General features: G+C 36.8%; 1 protein-coding gene across 2 annotated transcripts; it reads right to left on the minus strand.

The window, feature by feature from the left end:
• Nucleotides 1-4,870: 4,870 nt before the first annotated feature.
• Nucleotides 4,871-22,908, minus strand: DCUN1D5 (defective in cullin neddylation 1 domain containing 5). Of its 2 annotated transcripts, none has more exons than XM_026706900.2 (8): nt 22,402-22,908; nt 18,953-19,044; nt 17,356-17,426; nt 15,918-16,009; nt 14,233-14,341; nt 14,047-14,151; nt 13,577-13,679; nt 4,871-8,309 (listed from the first exon to the last, which is right to left on the minus strand). In XM_026706900.2, exons 1-8 carry the CDS (start codon nt 22,476-22,478, stop codon nt 8,254-8,256), a joined length of 705 nt encoding a protein of 234 aa, XP_026562685.1. In that variant the 5' UTR covers nt 22,479-22,908; the 3' UTR covers nt 4,871-8,253. The 2 variants fall into 2 exon arrangements, with proteins under 2 accessions (XP_026562685.1, XP_087793216.1); XM_087937090.1 differs by lacking the exon at nt 22,402-22,908 and adding an exon at nt 20,237-20,344.

Raw genomic sequence — 22,908 nt, forward strand, 5'->3', positions numbered from 1 at the left:
CTTGACAAGCGCAGCATTCAACTTATGACTGCTGTGATTGCTTAATGACAGCCACCAAATAAGGTCATTAAATCGGATCCAATCACATGACCTGCTTTATGACTGCCATGATTTATGGCCATAATTGCGGAGGTTGAATTATGGTTGTACTTGAGGAGTACCTGTATTCAGTCATACAATTAAGATCGTAAGACAACCATTTTCATTGTAATGGACAAGTTAATTTATCATTATTCACAAATGTCACAACTCTAATGATAACTTTTTTAAAAAAAATTCGAGAAACAATCCTGTTGAATTTTGGTGAATAAGATTTAGTGAGGAAAAAAATTACCGCATAAGACTGTGATGGAGAACCTATGGCACGCGTGCCACAGGTGGCACGCAGAGCCATTTGTGCAAGCCACAAGCAAGCTTACCTCACTGTGCATGTGAGCTCCTCCCAGCTGATTTTTTGACCTGTTTGAGGCCTTTTTCAGCCTCCCAGAGGGAAGCCCCTGCTGCTTTTACAGGCTGAAAAATAGGCCTGTTTGTCACTTCCTATATTTCCAGAAATATCGGAAGTGATGAAAAGGGCACATTTTTCAGCCTGCAAAGGCTGCAGAGGCTTCCTTCAAGCCTCTAGGAGGCCAAAAAAGGCCTCAAATGGCCCAAAAATCAGCTGGGAGGTACAATGCAGGTAAGGGAGCATCGGCGGGAGCAATTGCATGCACATGCACAGGAGGTGTGGGAGGGCACATGCATTGCCTTCTGGGTGCTGGCACACGAGCATATGCACACAAACACGTGCACAATTTTTGGCAGAGGAGCCCAAAAAGGTTAGCCACCACTGGCATAGACTTTTAATGAGTGTTTTTGCTTTTCCAGTGGAACTTTCTACAATATTGTTAGCTTCTTGCTGGCTTTCTCCTGTCCTTTTGTTTAAAGTGGAAGGCAGCTTATCTCTTCTGAGACCAGCCTGTACCTGAATGTTTTTTATACAAAAGCTACTAGCCTCAGTGTAAGAACCCATATTAAAACAAGTAAGTGTATGAGGCAGATGAAAAGGACATAAATTAAATCACTAATAGGGAGTTTATCATGAGACATAGCTACATTACAGATCTTGAGAGCAACATAGGAACAACCTATGCAAGGACCAGCAACAAGCAACCTTCCAGATCTTGTCACATTGCAAATCATATCATTCTTGATCATTGATCCTGCTAGTTCAGCCTAATAAGAGTTGAAAGTTCTTCATCTCTATTCCAAGGGTTACATCAGTCTTAAGGACTCTGGATTAGCTTAATAAATGGAGGTTGTGGAAAAAAATTGTAAAATCCAGTTGGTCATGTGATGGCCCACTTAACAATAGCATGACTTTCCTAGTTCAGTTACAGTTGTAAGTTGAGGACTACCTATACATGAGAGGGCTCAAGATGTCTACTTTAATATTATTTTGGATCTTGACTGTTGCCTCAGTATGATCTAACACTCAATTACCGTCCCACCAATCTCTTGGTTAGAAGAAATGCAAAGCTTCTTTCCCCAAAGTCAACAAAAATTCTGGATCCTTCCCTCCCCACTCGATTTTGAAGCACTATAGCCAGAATCTGTCCTAACCTGACCTAACATTGCCATGTGATTATAAGCAGACATGTTTAAGCTGGTTAGCAAATATCTCTACTGGAGTTATTAAAATCCCATTATGCTTTAATTTTGTGAATAATGAAAAGAGAAAAGTGGAAACATCGTGATTCATCTATGAGCGGATCTTTAGTTTTAAGATTTTTTTAAATAAAAAACAAACGCTTGCTTTTCTATTTCTTGGGTGATTTTTTTTGCTTTGTTTTTGGGGAATAAAGAAAAAAAATTGCAATGTTCCTGTTAGCTAGTGAAATGCTTTCAAAACGGGAATGTATTGAAATATTAACCAAATTAATACACATTTTGGCATTTCCATTTTTCCCTGCTATTTGGAGTTGAATCTGATAACAATTGCAAATGTCTCTTTTTTGTACATGGGGGAAAAGTGTGATACTATGCAGCATTGAAGAAAGTTCAAATCTCTCAGGAGCAGAATGTCAAAACATCTCTGATCAGTTGGTATTATTTAAAAAAACTAAGGTGACCAATTGTCCTCCTTTAGGGGGGACAGTCCTCCTTTTGTAAGTTCTGTCCTCTCTAAAAAAGTGTCCTCCTACATGTTCTCCTTTTCGATATTTGAAGACTAATCTGTAAATCTCCGTATTTGATCGATGCTGAGCTGATCCGTTGTGTGTGATGTAATGCATTTGTATTTGACATGATGATTCGTCAAGGCTCAGTACAGTATTGCGAGACGCGATTATGAGGTGCATGCGCTCTGCACAGGAGAATTGTTTTGAGAGAGTGTGCCACACGCAAGAGTGCATTGTGTGCAAGAGTGTGCCGCGCGCAAGAGTTGCCGTGTGCAAGAGAGCACCATGTGCAAGTGGCTTTGTTTACTTCTTACCGAAACATGACACAGCAGTGCATAATACAGTGTATTCTGTATTATTGTTGCAATGAATCAAATGTTTATTTACGATATTTTTTTCCTCAATTTATTTGTGTCCTCCTCATTGTAAAAAAGTTGATCACCTTAAAAAAAATCCCACCAACATTTCTCACCAGATTTAGAAGGACCATCCAGAAAATGACTGGGGAATTGTGCTCTTTTCCCTATGCCCAATGGTGGGATTCAATTTTTTTTTACTACCGGTTCTGTGGGCGTGGCTTGGTGGGTGTGGCAGAGGAAGGTTACTGTAAAATCTCCAGTCAGAGGTGGTACTTGCTGGTTCTCCGAACTACTCAAAATTTCTGCTACTGGTTCTCCAGAACTGTTCAGAACCTGCTGAATATGCCTATACCATATACAAATCAAATTAAATCAGTCACACATAAACCTCAGATCCATTTAGTATCTGAGCTAGGTGAGGGTGGGGTTATTTTTTGGCACAATGATGCAGAACAAGCCAATCGTAGGGATTTAAGATTTGTCCAATTACAATAAATACGAAGAGTCTAACTGGTCATTGTAAACCTTGCAACCAACTATGACAAATAGATTCTAAAACTAGGAGGATATTGATTTTCTGCTCTTGTTGATGAGTACAACATGGCAAGTAATTAGCCTGGAGCAGAGGTGGTCTTCAGCAGGTTCTGACCAGTTCTGGAGAATTGGTAGCGGAAATTTTGAGTAGTTTGGAGAACCAGCCAAGTACCACCTCTGACTAGAGATTTTACAGTATCCTTCCCCTGCGACGCCCACCAAGCCATGCCCACAGAATCAGTAGTTTTTTTAAAAAATGGAATCCCACCACTGGACTGGGGTACTTTAAACTCTCTGGTACTTCTGTAGCTGGGGGACTTGTAAGGCAATCTGATCTAGCCCATCTGAGAATATGGCAGTTTTAGTTTTTTTTTTTTGGCTGGGGCCCAAATTAAGCCTTGAATTGTGTCCATCAAAAAAGCTACTTACTGTAATTGATAACAATATGGAGGAGGGGGGGATTTTTCTGGCTTAATACACTAGAAACTTCTCAACCCTATTATTTTTTTATGTGTGCATTTCTTACAAATCACAGGTACACTGGTTCATTTAAGGAGTAGGGAGAGAGGACTGACTTAAATCTACAGGAAATATCCTAACCGAGATCATAGCTATTTTAATTTTGGGAAAATTAGAATATTGTAGGTATTCTATAGTATTATTAGTGGCTGGATAGATCTGAGATTTGTGTGCGAGATTCTTATTAGATTCATATACAGTATAGGGAAAAGAACGTTTTTCTGAAAATGTACTATCTATTTTAGCATATTTTTACTTTACATATTTTGTTTAACTGTAACTGACAAGGTACTGGATGCCCTCTAGTGGTAACAACTTGCCATGTCTTCTAATCATATTTCCCCAATAAGGATTTCTTTTAACCATTTCAGCTGTGCAAATCCTTTGACAAAAGTGTTTCTGAATGCATAGGAGCACATACAAGGCATCTCTTTGTCAAATGGTAAACCAGTGTTTCCAGGCGGTCTGGTGAACCTAGGAAAAGATGTGTCTTAACCGTTTCTAAAGAGGTGCAGGATTCGCACGCACGGTTTTGCGTATTAAGAAAGATTTGCATAATTCACAAGTATTCTACGAGAAAGTACCGTATTTCTTGAACTATAAGATGCTCCGGACTATAAGACGCACATTAGCTTTAGAGGAGGAAAATAAGAAAATCTGCCTTCCAGCATCCATCCAGTATTCATCTGGCTAGCTTCCTTGCAGCAAATAGCAAACAGTCTGGTCAGCTTCAGCACATTATCGCAGCCCCGTGGCTCGTCAGGGCTCCGCTCCCTTGTGCGTTGGTCAACTGAGCTGAGCTGCTGCCGCCAGCAGAGAATGCTGGAGCCTTCGCTGCCGGGCAGCTGATTGGTGAATGGATTTGCCCCCCCAGAATGCCACCGATCAGCTGCTGTTGGCGGTGGGGATTGCCACCATGGCCCATTCGTGCTCGCGGCCTGTTCACTGCTGCAGCCTGTTCACCACTGTGGCCCATTTGCCACCTCCCGCTTACCGCTGCCACCGCTGCAGCCCGTTCACCACCAATTGCTGGTGAATGGGCAGCAGTGGCAGCGATCCTCATCTCCTAGAACAGCTGATCGGTGCCACATCAACCCCCTTCCCCCACTGCAATATTCACTCTATAAGACGTACAGGCATTCCCACCCACTTTTTTGGGGGGAGGGAAGTGCATCTTATAGTCTGAAAAATACAGTAACTAAAATATTTGGATCTTTGCCCAGGATCCTTTGAAGTATTCAAAAAACCAGCCACCTTCCATAAAGATTATTTAGCAAAAGATAAAACTGAAAGTCTAGGTTTACTTAACAACCATGTGATTTATTTAACTGGAATGCTTTGCTTAATAACTTTGGAAAAGGTAGTCGTAAAATCAGGCACAATTCACCAAACAGCAGCTTTACCTAACAACAGAAATTCTGGTTCCAATTGTGGTCAAAAGTCAAAGATTCCCTGTATATACATGTATATAATTGAATCTGGAATCTATTCTTCATGTCTGACATTTGTTTTTTTTAAATATTTTCTGGATTTAAGGCCCTAAATTCTGCCAATTGGTTATATATTTTTCCTGTGACAAAGTTGCTACGTCTTTCCTCCCATTCCTAATAAACTAATCTTTACCTATTATTTAATAATATTTTAGTTGGTATGCATTTATACTTGGAGTTCTACACACAACTGACTTCTAATATTGTCCACCTGTTATCTGCTTTTCATTTTATATTCCACTTTAGTATATTTGTTGTCTTTATTCCTAAATTACTTATGTAACTGCAATGTACCCTGGATGTTTGTTTTAAAAATTATACATTGTATTGCTTGATTTTCAGATTTACAGCATTATTTCCATTCAATTTTAACTTTTACTTTCATAATTTAATTTCTGCTTTTCCCTGTGTATTACTGTGTTACATTGTTCCAACACTTATTTTTAATAGATACTTTGAACCTCCGTTTTAATAATTTAATACAAAATTTGACCAGAGTATCTTAAAATATTTCACAGAGATGACTACAGTACAACAGGAGACAGGTATTTCTCAAAGAAACATTTGTTAGAAATTTCCTGAGCTTCAAGCAATTTCATCTGATTTTGAAAGAGCAAAAGGAAATATATTTTCTTAACTGGCTTTCATTTACTGGTTTCCATTTTCTTGTAAAAATGAATGATAAAGTAACAAGCATTCATTGTAATTTTAACTGGCACACCACAACTTTAAAAACCAATAGTTAAACTGTTGTGCTAAATCCCTGAAATATAGTTTTATTATAAGAAGTGATAAAACCTCAGAGAAGCTATTCATAGCAATTTGATCTCTTTGTAAGAAACAGATGATATAAATGGACTGATTTCACTTTATTGATTACCTTGTTCCTACAGAGCTTATAATTTGGATTTTCAAAAGCTGTTTTCTTTACATTATTTGTATTTTCCCGATTTGCATCTTTCAACCTGAAAACCTGAGATTTTATAAAGCGCAGCTTGGGAAAATGGATGCCAGGAGCAAATCTTCATTCCTATGCATATTTTTCTGACACCGGTTCATATCTACCTGGCTATGCCCAAATTAGGGTATGGATCTACTGATATAGCCTCTTTATGGCAGAAAGAGAGAGAAGGAGTAATAAATACATGATTCACTCACAAATGCACATCTCTAGATTGAATTTTTATTCCCCATCTACATCAGAGAATGAAAACAAGCACTATTTCACTTGGGGAAACAACAATATCAGTGCCAAATCCAGCTGCAACCCCCACCCAAGATATTTGTCCATTTTGAAAAGATTGGTTGAACATAACTCATCCTAACCATAACTGTTCCACAGTAAGGCTTATATTAAGTATTCAGGTTGTGAATATTAAATACATCAGGCAATCAAACTCTTCACCTGCCTTATTAAGGCATTTGAAAACCATCTTTGTCTCTGCAGTGCTTATTTGATCAATTTTTGTTTGTTTGTTTTGCTTTGTTTGTTATTGTATTTAGTATCTAACCCTTAGAAATCGATTATTTTGGAAATAAAGAAATACTTTGTGTTGGTCAGTTATGTCCTTGGGTTAGAAATGCTGCACCTTGGAAAATAAAGAAGCTGGAAGCACATCTACTTCAATTTAACTGACTCCCACAACAACTATGTCTAATCTACAATATGACTTCCTAAAAACGTTTGGCATCAATCAGAAGTGGATTTCAGCTTATCCACCAAAAAGCCCGATGGTTCATATAGGGCTATGGAAAACATTACGCAGTATCATGGGATACTTATCAAGAAAAGCAATTGAGTCAGATCAGCAAGTCTGAGGTATTTGATGTACTTCCTCCTGCAACTTCAAACTACCTTTCTCTTTTGCAGACAGCCAAAGAACAGCAAACTCATTGATATTATATCATCCCTTGGACAGGTCATAGAAATTCTGCAGCTAACATACAATTCCACCTGCTGTCTAGCATCTCCCAGCACCAGGAAGATTCTTAAGGGCTGTTAGTGACCAATAATAAAAAATATAAATGAAAATATTTAGAATGCACCATATAGACAAGAGATTATCTTGTACTACCCTCAACCTGATTATACTGTGCACAATGCATTTTCATTATCCTGAGATAGATACTACCATTTTTTGCCTGGTATGGTAAGCTATAAGGACTGTATCATATCACACAGGTGATTTCACAATTCTGCTATAGAAGGAGGTCTACATTTTTCCTGACTATTCATCCAATTACCTAAAGCGGTTCTCCTAAATATAATTTGTTTCACAAAACAAAGTTAAGTCTTGTAAACATTTATATTTAGCTTAACATATTTATCTGAGTAGTCCTTGGGTCTTAATCAGTTGTTGGTAGCTGGCTATATATCGTATAAAGTAGTGCAACTCTTCCTAATTTTAGAATGCGTATACCTGAAAATAGGATAATAAAAACATATATTCTCCACATTTGGAGACGGGAGGAGAATCGTAATAGTTTATTCTCAGCGTAATGCACATCAGAAGATCTACCTTAATTTTCCTATTAAGATGTAGACCTATATATAATAAATACAAATGATGTTTCAAGTTTTGCAATTGTTTTATGAAAGGCATCTTCCTAGTGCTTCTAAGGAAAACAAAAACAGGCCACTATGAATGTTCTACTAGAAAACAAAACTAAAAAGTAGTAGGATTTGCTGATAAATTAATAAAGGCTTTATCTCCACTGTTCAGTTATGGCACAAGTGATAGAGGTGTTTGCAAAGCACCAGCCAAGGCTTAAGGTTAATCACCCTTCCCTAAAGGCATTCATTCCACAAGAACCAATCTACCAAATTCTTATTCTACTACAATTGTTAACATACATCTGGAATTCAGTCACTCATATTGGACATTTCTGATGCATTCAACATTTTTTTTTTGGTTTTTAGGACCCATAGTCATATCCTTCACGTTTTAAGACTGTTACAAATCTGAATTTTTATTGTTCTGAAATGATAGAAACTTAAGACAAAAACCTCAAATTTTCAGTCTCAGAAGTGTGTGGTTCAATGCCCTTTTCATGTGTAACAAGGCTTCCTTTAAAAATAAAAGGAAAAAAATGACTAAAGTTCATAAGGATGTGAACGCAATCCTTGGTTTTGAATCAGTGTTTGTAGATTGGGCATCACAAGATCCAGCGTTCTCTTCACAGCTGCTCTTGCTATGATGCTTGGTGATCTTTATGCCATTCCACAAATTCATCAAGAAGAACAGGCCCTGGGAGGGAGAAATGGCAATTACAAACTGCAGTACTTCAGAGGAAATTCAGACTTTCTGGCAGTGGCAAAGACAACATATTCCAAAGTGGATGATCAATCATTCTTTTAATTAATTTGTTGTGCTTTTGTGCCACTTCATTTTGACTCTAAGACCTAGGAACTCTATAAACCAACTAGAAAGCAATCTACTATCAGTACAACCTTAGGCAAGACTTTTTTTTAATCTGATACTGAAAATTAAGAATTTTTTTTGACAGTTTTGTGATTTATAAGTAGGCCTAATGAGGAAACATGTCCTAACATACAATTTAATTTTTCTTTCCTCATGTCTGAGACATATTCTTTGTATTTTTGCAGAGTCATACGTTAGCTTAAAATATGCTGACATATAATTATGTTCATTTTATTTAAAAAAAAACAGCTGAAAGAATTCTTGAAACAATGTTTTACACTTTACTACTCCAGTGGGAAAGCATGGAAAATGGACATTAATGACAATACTAACCACATTTTATCAACTCTACCTCATGTTATTTGCCAATATGTAGTACTCTGCAACTATACTGCCAACCGATTGCTACTGGTAGCAGAGATTTATTTATTTTTTAAAATACTAGGATTGGAAAAATGTTTGATTTTTTTTATTTTATTTTAAGCAGATAAAAAGATAATACCTCAATTTATGGAAGAAATAGGAACACAATGAACCTTCTTTTTCCCAATTCTTACTGCTAAAAAATGAACCATAGCCCAATTTATCCACTTCAGAATTAGGCCTTGTCCATGCATTTGCATTGGATCTTCCATTAGTAAATGTTCAGAATTGGAAGCAAACTATTTATTTTGATTATAAGCTGACATATACGGCCTCCTGTGAACAGAGATTATTAACCTTTCTGGCTTTTGCCCTCCCTCTGTAAGTGGTGACAAGTAGTAATATTTTTTATAGAATAACCTTGCAACAAGATTTAGCAGGAAAACAAAAGGCTGAAGACAAGCTTTATGCTAAAACTGCAATAAGTCAGCTTGCAGAATGAGAGCTACAGATAAATATAGACAGGAATGCTCTACAATAAAATTTATAAAATGAACGTCCTATTTGCTGGAAAACTCTTGAGCCACTTATTCCTTCAATAAACCCAAGGTAAGATAGAAAGCAGCATGCCTTTTGATACTATATTCTTCAGTTAAAGATTTATTTCACCTGAAATTTGAGAAGAAGTTTATTCTCTCTCTATGCTTTTCCTTAGCAAAAAAAAAATATAATTATCTGTCTATCTCTATCCACAAACTCTAACCAAAACCTACAAAAAACATAAGATTATTAAGAAGGTGGTGGGATTTTAATTAAATGCCGTAAATGAAATGGAATACAGATAATTCTTGATTTACAACTGTACCTGAGCCAAGCATTATGACTAAGTTGTGTGGGTTGTTAAGCACATCCAAATTTTATTACTTTTGTGGCAATTGTTAAGCAACTGATGCGGTTGTTAAGCAAACCCCAGTCATTAAGGGTGTTGGGTGAACCCATTTTTACCAATAGCCATTTTTTTCCTGGAAATAAATGTTGGAAACTGACAAACCCCCGCTCCCCCAGCAAAAAATCATGGTCTCAGGATGCTGCAAACAGATGTAATTGCCAAATGCCAAAATGCAATCGTGTGACCATGGCCAGGTGTGAACTTCAAAATCAGGTTATAAGTAGTTCTGGGGAGGATCAGGGTAACTGCAAAGTTACTAAGCAACTTAAGTGAGGACTACCTGTATCTAGATTCCTTTTACTCAGTTCAGGCTTGGGCACAGAATAGAAGCTGCACTGATTTCTCTGTGGATTTTTTTGTCAGGACTTGGATAGGAGGATGAAAGAGTCTACTTGACTCATCAATATCATCAACCATGGTACCTTTTCAGCTTTCTCCAAGGGTTGGAGAGTCAGGGGCACTGATTTGTACTCTTTCAACTTCTTAAATAGATGTGCCAACTGGGCGGTTCTCTAGGGTTCAGCTGTCTTTCCTGTCTTCATTAACATGTGCAGGAAAATGCTACTTGTCCACTAGGATAGTCAGTTGTACATCTCAACACTGGATAAAACTACAGATACAGAGAAATCTTGATGATATGTTTAAAGGCTCTTGAGGAGAAATGTGTGAATTTGAACCCCAACAAGGTGGAGTTGTTATCTGACCACAAATTGTAAAACTGTTCCAGTTTTAAGTTTGGATGAGACTTCCCCCAAAGAAGCAAGTTCATTTCTTGAAAGTCCTTCCAGATTTAACATCTATTATTGAATTTTCAAATAGAAGTTATGTCTAGGGTGAGGAAGGGGATGGGATTTCAATAGACTTGGAGTATAATTAGAAGTGCTGCTTTCATCTACAAAAGCCCTATCTAGTTTATCTTCCAGGTATCTTCAGGACCACCTCTTTTAGGTGGAAGTAATCTAATCAGCATGCTTGCTTGCTTATTTATTTAGCGTATGGCAAAAATGTTAAAAAGCATTTCACAATTATATTCTCAATCAGCAAATAGGAAACTATTTACTCTATTTAGTATGCTTGCTGGTGCATATGAGTTAAAAGAACATAAGGCCTGTTGCTCTAGGCTACTCTAAAGCCTAGCTGGCATCTACTTTGACATCTTCCAGAAAGTTACTTTATGAGGACCTTTTAATTGTAATTTATTGCCATATAGTTTAGGTTGCTTGTCATGGTTATCACTATTTTTATCCTATTAATACTATTTCATCTTGTTTTATTGACTGGATTTTATTGTGATTTTGATTTATTTATACTATAAACTGTCAGGTGATTCAATTCAACAGTATAGAAATATGAATAATAATATACACATGCAGCTATTGAAGACCAAGACATGTGCAAAATAATACATATATAATTTAAAGATATTATCATCTGAATGGAAGGCAACAAGGACTTGTTAAGTATTATATAAACATATTTGAAAAGGAAATGGTAGAGGTGATGTAGCAAAACAAATAACAGCCCCAGCATATCAAACCACAATATTATCTAGTCATGAAACAGGCAAGCAAAGTCCCATAATTCAAGAACATTCAATTCATACACCATCCTAGTAGTTACTCAATATTGTGTTGGAAATGCCATTATTTTTTGACTGATTCATACAGATACAAAAATAATCAATTAAACTAGACTTTTTAAAGTTTTGTATATCCTGAAGCACTACAGAAATGAGTATGTTCAACAAGCACAAAGCTCCAAAAAGAGATTAAAATGAGATGTTAATTCAGATTAAATTTATTCTTAAGGTATCCTGCACAACTATATTCTCCCTATTGTAGAAAACTGAAGAAGTTTAAAAATATCTTTCGTTATAAATAGCAATAGCACTTAAGATTTTTATACTGCTTCACAGGGCTTTACAGCCCTTTCTAAGTGATTTACAGAGTCAGCATATTGCCCCCAACAATCTGGGTTTTAATTTTACCGACCTTGGAGGGATAGAAGGCTGAGTCAACCCTGAGCCCGTCAGAATGGAACTAATGAACTGCTTGCAGCAGTCAGGCAGCAAAAGTAACCTGCAGTACTGTATTCTAACAACTGGGCCACCATGGCTCTTGTATAGGTATAAATAAAATATATACCCATACATCAAAACATGCTGATCAGCATATATGAAACATTTTTGTCTAATTACATTAATTGGATCGGATGCTATTATTTTTATATGTGATCCCAACTCTGTATCCCTCTAGAGCAGAGGTGTCAAACTCAGGACGTTGCGTCAACACTGGGCGGGGGCAGGGCCAGCACAGGACGCATATGGTCTGCGGGCTGTAAGTTTGACACCCCTGTTCTAGACTAGAGGATCTAAATATCAAAGTATAATATTGTTTCAATCTGGAAAAAAATGTGTTCCAAGCTCAAACAATCATTATGAGTATTCCAAGAATGAGATAAAACTTGGACCTCTGGGGAGGTATCACTTTGTGTTCTGACTGTTCCGAGTACTGCAATTTAGTTGTTATTTAGAGGCTTGTGACAGGGTTGCTATATATTATATTTTGCCCAGCCTAAGTAGTACAATTTATCAGCTTACACTGCACCTGTTGATGAGTCATTATGAGTTATTATATCTGCATCTTTTACCTCTTACATCTGTCTTACCACCCTTACTTTAAAGTTTGCTATGTTTGGCGGCTTCCTTCTGTGCTGTACTTTGCTTCATTTTGTAGATATATAACACAATGCTCCATGTGTCAATAGTAGTTTCAGTGAAACACAAATGTCACTAATGTTGCTGAGACGGTTAATAAAATGTTGGAACTGGTTGACTTCTTAAAATGTGTGTGCAAATTAAACTTTGTGCATGCATGTTTTCACGTTATCATAAAATTATTAATCAAATGCAACTCATCTAAGCATCAGTAATCATCTTATTTTCTGCAGCCTGCAACCATCCCAAGTGCCAGCAAAAATACCAGGAAAGAAAAGTCCAGTGGCTCTGTAGAATTGCATTTGGCAAGAATGGTAAAAAAAAAAAAAAACAAGAATGCAAACAAACCCAGTAGTGCTTACAAAGTGACCGAGACAATGGCTTCTTTCAAAAGAAGAAAAAGAAAAAAACCCCAAAATCAGAACATTTAAGAAAAAAACTTGTAAGATGTACTAACTAAAAGAAACATTCAAATATTCAGCTGATCTTCTTAGTCTGTAATCTACTGGGTTTATTTAAGGACAATCCTTTTTTTTTCTATTGGGTGGTACTGGTTGTAATAAGTGTATTATCTAGACAGATTTTTCAGTGGAAAAAAAAGTTATGTTTTCATAGCTCATTTTAAATTTTCAGAAATTTTAAAAATCATCCCTTTGATCAAATTTTGTGCAGTAGGCAACATTTAATGTGGAGTATTATTGCTTGTGAGGCCCTGGGTAAAAATAGAAAAGCAACAATTGGTCCTGAGTTATCATTCTTTCTCATGGGAAAAACACTAACATTTTAGAGTTGTTTTTCCAAAGGGACATGAACAGTCAAGCTGCAGCAACTTTTGTTTCCACTAACATGCTATAGCAAAGTCTTTTGGTGTAACATTACAAGCAGGGCTGTTTTGTTCCAAGCTTGAAATAAAACGTATGTCACACAAACCTCTATAATTCTACCCAAACCTCCTATTCATGCTTTTTATTTTCATATGAATCTGTTTCAATCTCTCTAGAACTCTAATGGAAACTGAAACTTGCAACTGAACCCCTCAAAAAATAATGAATATAGAATACTCACATGCCCCATCTTCATCGTAGTTGCTAAGATCCGCATGGACAGTTCTACTGAATTCTAATACATTGTACCACTGATCTTTGTTAATTACTTTGTATTTTGACTGCTACAGAAAAGTAAGAAATGTTATCATTTAATATACTGTGCTATACGTTACAAGAATTACATACTTAAAAAAAGAATTTATGGCATATCAAGAAATGCTTGAAGAAAAAGTAAGTTTCCATGTGAATTTAATCTAAATCTATTTAAAATAGATTTCTATTTTAAATTGCCAACTATCATTGCCTTTATTTTGAAAGAGATATTTGGCAGAGAATAATGTACTGCATAGATTTATTCGGAAATACAAAATGTGTACTGAAAAACTAAAAGCATAATAATTAAGAAGCATAAAAAAATTGCAATCAGCGTAAAATATGTGAAGATGGATTAAAACATCAGTTTGATTTTTTTTCCTAATGCATTCCTACCTCCAAGTATTGGTAAAACACTGAAAATAGTGGCCATGTCCTTCCAAGAAGAAGTGCTAACATAGACTTTGCTGTGTCAATATCAAGACTTCGCTGATCTTTATCCTATAGCGGTTCAAAAAAGTATAATTTAGAAAATGTATCAATGCACAATTAAATCATTATTTCCTTAGATGATTCACTTACCCTTGCAAAGTCAAATGCATATCTGTAGATATTCTTAAATGTTGAAATGTCATTCAGTTGGGATCGCAAAAAATCAAATTTACTTTGCAACTTTTCTGTACCGTCACATCTTAAATAAAAAATAAAATAGTTATATGTCAAATATTTGGGGAAAGGAAACATGTGTAGGGATGATTGAATACACAGGCTATCAGACTGTAGGGGTCTCAAGCTTGTGACTCCCAAGTCATTTTTTACACGCTACAATGTATGTAATCTTATATTTGCTTGTACATCAAATAAGAAATTCTCTATTATTTAGTAAATTTGAACATAGTACTTCTGAATTTCGAGCACTTCTCAAAAGACAAAATAAAAATGAATGGAGTGAACTCTCTAAATTATGATCTGGATTTTATGTACTGTATTAGATGTGTGGCTAACCTGGGATAGGGATAAGGTTTTTTTAATTTAATAAATTTATGTTTAACGGCAGTCTGTGATACTCTTCTAAATTTTTGCCTCAACGGACCCTTTTGCTTTAGTGTATTCAGGCCCTGCTTTCTGCTTTTTTTCAGGTTCAGGGGAATATTAATTAAATACAGAAAATGGAGCATTTTCCTATGTATGTAATCATTCTCCCTTTCTGTTCATTACAATTTTCAACTTAATGATAGCTTTTAGAGGAGATCTGAAGGTTTCATCCAAGACATTGGGGGGGAGGGGTAACGCAATAAAAAACACATTTGTAATTAAAAAAAATTACATTAAAAAATAAAAATTAAAGTTGTTTCAAAAATTCAGATGCTTTCACTGCATAAATAGATACCCTGAGAATAACCTTAGGAAGCTGCTCTATTCAGAACACCATAAAAAGTATAAGAGCTTCATGATCCCAATATCTAGCCAGAAATGGCTAATGGATTCTAGCCCTGCAGCCTTCAGTACCATAAGTTAACTACAACACCAACAATAAAAGATAGTCTTGCTTCAACTGATGATGTTACCTAGTTAAAATAATGAAACGTCTACAAGAAAACAAGCAAGCTCAGAGAGCACCAAGGACACCTCATTTCAAGCCTGAATAACAAATATTCACCTTTATAGATATATAAGAATATTTATTCATAGCTCACCACTTTTAGAATTTTGAAGCTAATTTCATTCTGTTCTCTTACTTCTGTCTCTTCTTTCCTTTGAGGAATATTATTGCCCAATCAGGTACTCTTTTACTCAGGTTACAGACAGGAGAATTTTAGTAGTATACAGTGACAGAAAGGCTAATCATTCAAACACATTTGAACTGTTCTGAGAATCCAGCAGAAGTAAACTGATTTTGACCATAGGAAAACACCTGATTGGGTTGTGCAGGTTCGAGCATGAAATGTTCTTTGAACACAAGGAAGCTCATATAATCTCTGTCTATATATCTTTAAATAAACTATGTGTTCTCTATGTGCTTAAAGGAGTTGCACAAAGGTACTGCATGAGCACCTCTGCAGATGCTCTGAAGCATCTTTCTGTGCTCAAATCTGAAGCAATGCACAGCTCAAGAACACGAGCCGTCAAAAATGAGTATCTTTAGATTAAATTGAAAGATGTAAGATACAAGCGAAGTTAATCATATCTGCAGCATTTTGTTAAATGAAAATGTGTATATGTATCCAAATCTTTTGACAAAAAGAACTTAAAATAGAAGATCTTACTGTAATGAGGTCATCCCTTTTAGCCACTCTTCTTTTGTAAAAAATCCCATGCTTTCAGCCTCTAGTTTCCAGGCTAAAACTAGCATAATAATCTGTAAAAGAATAAAGGAATAAAAGTGGGCTCAGAGAGGGAAAAAGTCGAATTTACATTTAACATTTTTAAAAACAGTGCTTGGCTGCAAAAGTTGTTCATCAGTCCAAATCTCTACTCTTTTCAAATGTGTTGGGACTACAACTCTCAAACAACTAAATTTCCATTTATATTTAAGGGTTTATTTATTTAATCCAGTTTGTACATCTCCTGGCTCCCAATGACTGTGGATGGTTCACAAAGGATATGTAAAAGTATAAAACAATAAAAATACAACAAAAATAGAAGTTGGCAAAACCAGGCAGCCACAAACACACACCCACTTCTTGAAGGGGACTACACCCATCTTAAGCTGGGCAAGAGACAGATCTTCAAGGCCTCCAAAATGCAAGAAAAGGATAGCCTCATCTGAAGCCTCTATAAGAAACTGTACCAAACCCTTTCCTGCTCTACCCTCATAGCATTAAAATTTTCTCCCTAATTGTTTGTTGCAGGATCCTACCTTCTGAAAACCTTTTTGAGGTATCTCCGTTGTTTTGGAATGTCATACCCCTAGAAATGCACCAGAGATGCATCAGGCACTGTCGTTTTGGAGCCATCAAAAAAATTTATCAAAATAAGTGAAATAAATGAAATACTACAAATACTTTTGGTGCCATCAAAACAATACTGATTGATACCAATTAGTAGGTTAGTAGGTTTTGAGTGGCCAACATTTTTTTGTTCCCTGATGGTGTGCTACATTTGATTTTTATCTGATGCTTGGAGAGCTATTAAAGATCTTTTCCTATAATCTTAGGGGAGCCTCCACTTAACCATGCAACATTAAAATGATCAAAAATGTGCTCTGGAATAGGCCAGGGGTGCCAAACTTGTCAACTTTAAGACTTGTGGACTTCAACTTCCAGAATTTTCCAGCTGGCTGGAGAATCCTGGGAGTTGAAGTCCACAAGTCTTAAAGTTGACAAGTTTGGAGACCTCTGGAATAGACAGTGGCACATTAGGGTCATGCAGCTGCTCACTATAGCAGAATCTCCCCCCCCAAAAAAAAAAAAGGTATACCTTTGCATACTTTTCACTTTGGAAGAAAATATAAAAACATAGAGGTATTATATAGAAAGTAGCGTAAAGAAGTTTCAGCACTTTAAGATCTGCCCATGCCCAAATGTATTAAGAAATTATAGGATTCCTGTTGTAAAACTGAAATATTAAAAAACCCAATTTTTTGAAAGTTCATAATTTGCTAATTTGTTACAGTAAAATTAAGAAACAGCAGAAAAACACAATGTAACCAAAGAATGGACAATACTTAAAAAACTAAAACACAAAAACCATTTTGTGGCTTACGTTTTCAGGTTCAACACCAATATCTTCACAGAATTTTTCCATTCCTTCAGGTCCTACAACTTCATCATCACCTTCAAAGGAAAAAAAGACATATCATACTATATAAATTTGTATCACTCAATGGCCTATCAGAGCCAAAGCTGGAGTAGGATGGGAAAGAAAAGAGAAGTAGCAGACTGTACTCATGAGTCATTTCAGTGTTGCATATAGTTTCCTAATTACACCATATTCCAGATGTTTCATCGAGATCAGTTTCTGCCATCCAATGTACAGTATCAGTTTTGAATGATTTATTTACTTTAAAAAAGAACATGTAAGGTATGTTCGTACGTATGTGAATTTGAAGCAGTATCTAAATTTGCCCATATCTATATAATAGGAGACATATGATGTTCATACAATTATAAAGAAAGACTGACAATCATTTAAGGATTTTGGGATCAGATTAGTACTTTTTCTATGAATATAGAAAAATATATATTTAAAAAATTGCACTTCATAGTGCAACTGAATATATTATGCTCTTCTCTAACAAATTCAGGTTTCTGCAGCATTATATTTTTTGGCATAATGAATTTGCATTCCTGCTGTCCTGGATAAATAATTAATAATCTCATACCTTTGGACCTTAAGGGGTTTTATTTTGACCAGTCACTATTTCTCAACTCAATCTTATTTTCTGAGAGGATGAAATGCTTTGCATCCATGTTTATTATTAAAAAGGAAGAAACACATTTTGGCTTCATAAAACTAAAGTATTCCTCTGTTTTAGGCATATTTGGTAGGCATACTTGGACTGATTAGGATGCTCTATGTACTAAACTACAGTTTGCTTAAATGAGGTTTGTTGAATAAGCAACTGTTAGTGTGGATTATATATTTTGTTAGGCCATAAACCTTAGTTTGCAAGCTTCCATGAATAGATTTATACCATTCACCTACCTAGAGCCAAACAAATCAGAATATTCAAACAGATTAAAAAATTACAACACAGCTCAATATGTAAACAACAGAATTTTACACCTGAGAAACTCCTGTCTTATGTTCATCTCTCTAACCCAAGAACACTCTTTCTTTTAAAATACAGGTACTCCTCAACTTACAACAGTTCATTTAGTGACCATTCAAAGTTACAACAGTGAAAAAAGTGACTTATGACTGTGTTCAACACTTAGAACTGTTGCATATCTCCATAGTCACATGATCCAAATACAGATGCTCGGCAACTGGTTCACATTTATGATGGCTGCAGTGTCCTGGGGTTATGTGAGGTCACCTTTTGTGACCTTCTTATAAGCAAAGTCTATGGGGAAGCCAGATTCACTTAACAATTGCAGCGGTTCACTTAATAACTGAGGCACGAAAGATTGTAAAATGAGGGAAAATTCACTTAACAAATGTTTCACTTAGCAACGAAAAATGTGGGCTCAATTGTGGTCCTAAGTCGAGGAACTACCTGTAGTGTGGTGACATCAGTCTCCATGTATATATTTAAACATTTTTAAACAAATGGTTAGTTTCACATTAAAGAGGATATAAGCAGAGCACAGTCCTAGTATTACTAATTAATTGCATTAACCATGCATTAGTTTCATACCTGCATATTCATAAAACCAAGCCAGGCACTTCTTGCTTGAAAAATGCTCCTCACCACTTATCACTTTATTAGAAGCTGGTGACCTGCAATAACTTAAATACATATTTAAAAGGATGTTGGTAAACTTGCTATTACTTCAAAAAATCCCCAATTATGGCTTATTAATAGATAACCATCTAGAAAATACTTAAATTTGCAGCTTTAATTAGTACTTTTAACATATTTTCTAGGGAACAAGCTATCCTTGCTTTCGAAGTACAAAAGTGATTCCTTTTTTTCCCTTTTTTGGATATTCTCAAAACCCAAACTTGAAAGAATTACAAGCTATGAAACAGACCAAGATTTAGCTGTTTTATTCTGTCAAGTTTTTTTAAATCATTAATTTGCAAAATAATAATTGAATGCATTTAATTCATTTTACCTGCCCTTGAGTGATTCAGTATTTGCTATGCTTGTAATACAAAACTGAAGGCAAGTGTTACTACCATTGAAAAGTCTGACAATTGTAGCTCACATATACGCATTTATACTGTAATCTTCATAATATATTAAGTTACTTACAAAATGGCTGCTATGATAAATGATAAAATACATTTATTATAAAGAAACCTGGAAATCATTGCTTCTTGCTATCTCTTCTTTTTCTACATATTCTTTATTATCTAATATTTTGATGAATATAAAAAAGCTCAAACATCTTTCATTTCTTAAAGAACATCTAGCTCCCTGAAATAACCTGTGCTATTTTTCTTTGTATTTTCTGTAATGCTTTCTATAATGAACTTTTTAGCAAGTTGCAGAGAGCTATTCTCTTCTACTTTAAAGCAATACACAAATTATGGTTTCATTTCATCACTTTTTCAAGAAACCTAAGTAACAATAAGCTAAAATGAAGTGCAATTTAATGTGGAGAACATCATGGCTGCATCTGCCATCTCAGATGTTACTATTTCAAAGCATCCTTTTCCATTAGATCATAATCTGAAACATCTGTCATACTATATATGATGCCTAACTGGTTTCATTATGCTCGTTAAATACTTATATTATCTTTAGACCAATATGTACCCTTTCACTATTGATTGCAGCAAGTTTTAACTCTGCAATTTTAGAACTATGGTCCACTTAACAGTTTAGTTGGTATTCAAGGAACAGGTAGAACATGTTCTAACAGCACAACTTTATCCATGTATATTTAGAAGCCTGTCACACTGAATTTAACAGTATTTGCACTCCTAAATAGCAGCTTTAGGAGAGCGCAAAGGGAAAGAACAGTGCAGTTACCTTGACTTTTTATAGTACATTGAAAAAGCTGTGATTAGACTTTGGGGCCAATGTTTGTGTTTCTGAACAGAATTCAACTTTTACATTAATTATCAATCAATTGGCAAACATTTCTGCAAATATATGAATAAATTATATTTTTAAAATAAAACACTGATTCATTACCACACAATATATAAGCAGAGAAACTACAAAAGGTATATCGATGCATTCCTTTCCAGTGTAAACTTAAAAGATATTATGTCAAAATCTATACTTTATCTTTTTTATATAACTTGTCTCGAACAGTATTAAAAAGATGAAGCCTGTAAGAATTTTTACACATTTGATGGAATGTAATTCTTTGAGCACTTTCATTACATTTTGACTTGTACTTGAAAAATAATGGCTACAGAATTATAGGGGCAAATAGACATGTTGACTTTTTCTGTTCAATCATGTCAAATTCTCAGAGACTGGCTGAACAATTCCCTGAAGTTTTCTTGGCAAGTTTTTTTCAAGTGGTTTGCCCTCTTCCTAGAGCTGAAAGAAAGTGACAGGCCCAAGATCACCCAGCTGGATTTGTGTCCAAGGCAGAAGTAGAATTCTAGGTCTCCCAGTTTCTACCTTGATGCCTTAACCACTACACCAAGCTGCCTCTCTGCAACCGAGTAAAAACATAAAAAAGTATGTAAGATTAATCAACCCTGCCCCAAGATGGATGTCCCTAAGCAACTGACTAAGATTAAAAAAACACAGTCCCTAGTGGAATATAATTGCTTTAACAATTTTATGTAGGGGTGGGAACTTAATGAACCTGGGGAGTGGGTAAAGAATTCCAAAGCGCTGGGAGGCACATCACAGTGCCCAATATTAAATTTTGGAAAGTCTGTACTTATCATGATAGAGAATGTCAAGTTAAGAGATAGTGAAATCTGTCAGGCCTTCATTCAGTTTATATGCCAACTTGCTTCTCCAACCAGCTAGCAAAAATCAGAATATGCACACATACACATTCACTTTTCAGTGGGCAGCATATAAATTATATTATGTGTGTAATGTTTTTATACACACACACACACATATATATAGAGTATGTGTACACATGCATATCTGTATGTATGTATGTATAAGTGTATGTCTGTATGTATAAATGAAATCAGCTGAAGCTGAAATTACACTATTTCCTAACCAGCCTCCTTACAAACATGTTGGGCTGCAACTCCCATCATCATAAGGCAACATGTTTTATTTCATCCTGTCCATAGGCACCTGGAGAAGGATAAGGGGAGGAGCAAATAATACATGCAACATGATGTCAGCAAGCAAATTACAGAATTTATACACTTGACTGGATGCCATTTTATCCTTTATATAACAACACATGCTGTTATTTTAACACCATGTGCTTTGTTGTAGATGCCATCGTAGGGTCTGCTTGGGTGACTTCAATATTCTCCATTACAAATCATTCAAGGATCTTAAAATCACTAGTGCAGACCAAGCAAGACTAGAGCTGAGGAAGGCCTTTTGAAACATTATAGTCATTGTGCAGACTAGCTTTCCCCTACCTGGTGCTCCCAGGATATTCAATTTCACAATTTCAGCTCCCATACAACCCAGTCAGCAAGCATTGAATTCTTGCTAATGGGTAAATTTAGTCCATTGCACTTTGAAGGCAGTACTTAGGAGAAAGTTGCTACAGAATCGTCAGTGAACCTACCAGCCCTTTCAGTCACCAGTAAGAAGGGGGGACCAAAAAAAAAAGTCACCCTACGAAATGTGCAATTTTGGCCAAGGAGGTATGAAAAACGCACTTCCCTAAGAGACTAGGAGAGAGGAGGAAAAAGACCAAGGATGGATGAGAGGCAGCAATTAGTTTAAAGGCAGATTCAAGTGTGTGTGTGTGTGTGTGTGTAAAGGGGGGGCTGATGGCCGTACCTGACATCTCCACCTTTCCTCACCTGTGTCACGAAAAGGTGACCAGCAATTGCGGGGGTGGGAACGGAAGGACCCCCCCTCCTCAAATTGTAGGGGCCCCTTTTTCTTCAAAAAAGAAAAGCGGTCGTCGCCGTCACCGCCTCCTCCCTCGAGGGGGGTCTCTCCAGCGGAGACCCCCAACCCCCTACCCCGGCTGACCGGCCCCAGAGCCAGAGGAGGGCCTGTTCCCCCGGCAGATGCAGTACCTGCTGATTTTACATTTCTTGAGGCCCGACTCGTCGCCCGCCTGCCCCGAAGATTTGCGCTTTTTTTTCACGGGCATTTCCTCTGTTCACCGTAGAGCGGAGCGAGCAGAAGACGTGGGGAGCCAGGCCCTCCAGCGTGCCCCCACCCCACCCCCGCTTCCCGGGTGATGAGAGCGACCACCGCCGCCGCCGCCTCTTCCGTCCTCGGCTGTTGCGAAGAAGCGGCAGCTCTGGCTGCTGCTGCTTGCCGCCGCGCCCGCTTCGTTGTCCGGCCCTTTTCCTTCCCTCGCTCGGCTGCTACCGCCGGGGTGCCGCCAGGGCCAGCGCGGTGTGTGTATGTGTGTGGTGGGGGCACGGACCGTTCGACGCTGAGGTGGAAGCAGCCGCGGTGGCGGGGAAAGCCGGCAAAGCGCCGAGGAATCGCGAGCGTGTTGCGCCGCCCTGACACGAAAGAGGCGGGAGCAGGAAGTGACAGCGACACGCCGCCACCGCCGCCCCCCCTTGACT

Source organism: Pseudonaja textilis, chromosome 7 (genome assembly GCF_049901715.1).
Source record: "Pseudonaja textilis isolate UNSWEBS1 chromosome 7, rPseTex1.2, whole genome shotgun sequence".
Classification (NCBI taxonomy): domain Eukaryota; kingdom Metazoa; phylum Chordata; class Lepidosauria; order Squamata; family Elapidae; genus Pseudonaja; species Pseudonaja textilis.

Excerpts from the sequence above, each read along its gene's own strand:
- DCUN1D5 (XM_026706900.2), bottom strand. The coding sequence starts at position 22,478 with ATGCCCGTGAAAAAAAAGCGCAAATCTTCGGGGCAGGCGGGCGACGAG. Across the intron at positions 17,427-18,952 it reads TTGGTTTTATGAATATGCAG|GTGATGATGAAGTTGTAGGA; the intron begins GTATGAAACTAA and ends TTTCCTTTGAAG. Across the intron at positions 8,310-13,576 it reads CTACGATGAAGATGGGGCAT|GGCCTGTTCTTCTTGATGAA; the intron begins GTGAGTATTCTA and ends TCTCCCTCCCAG.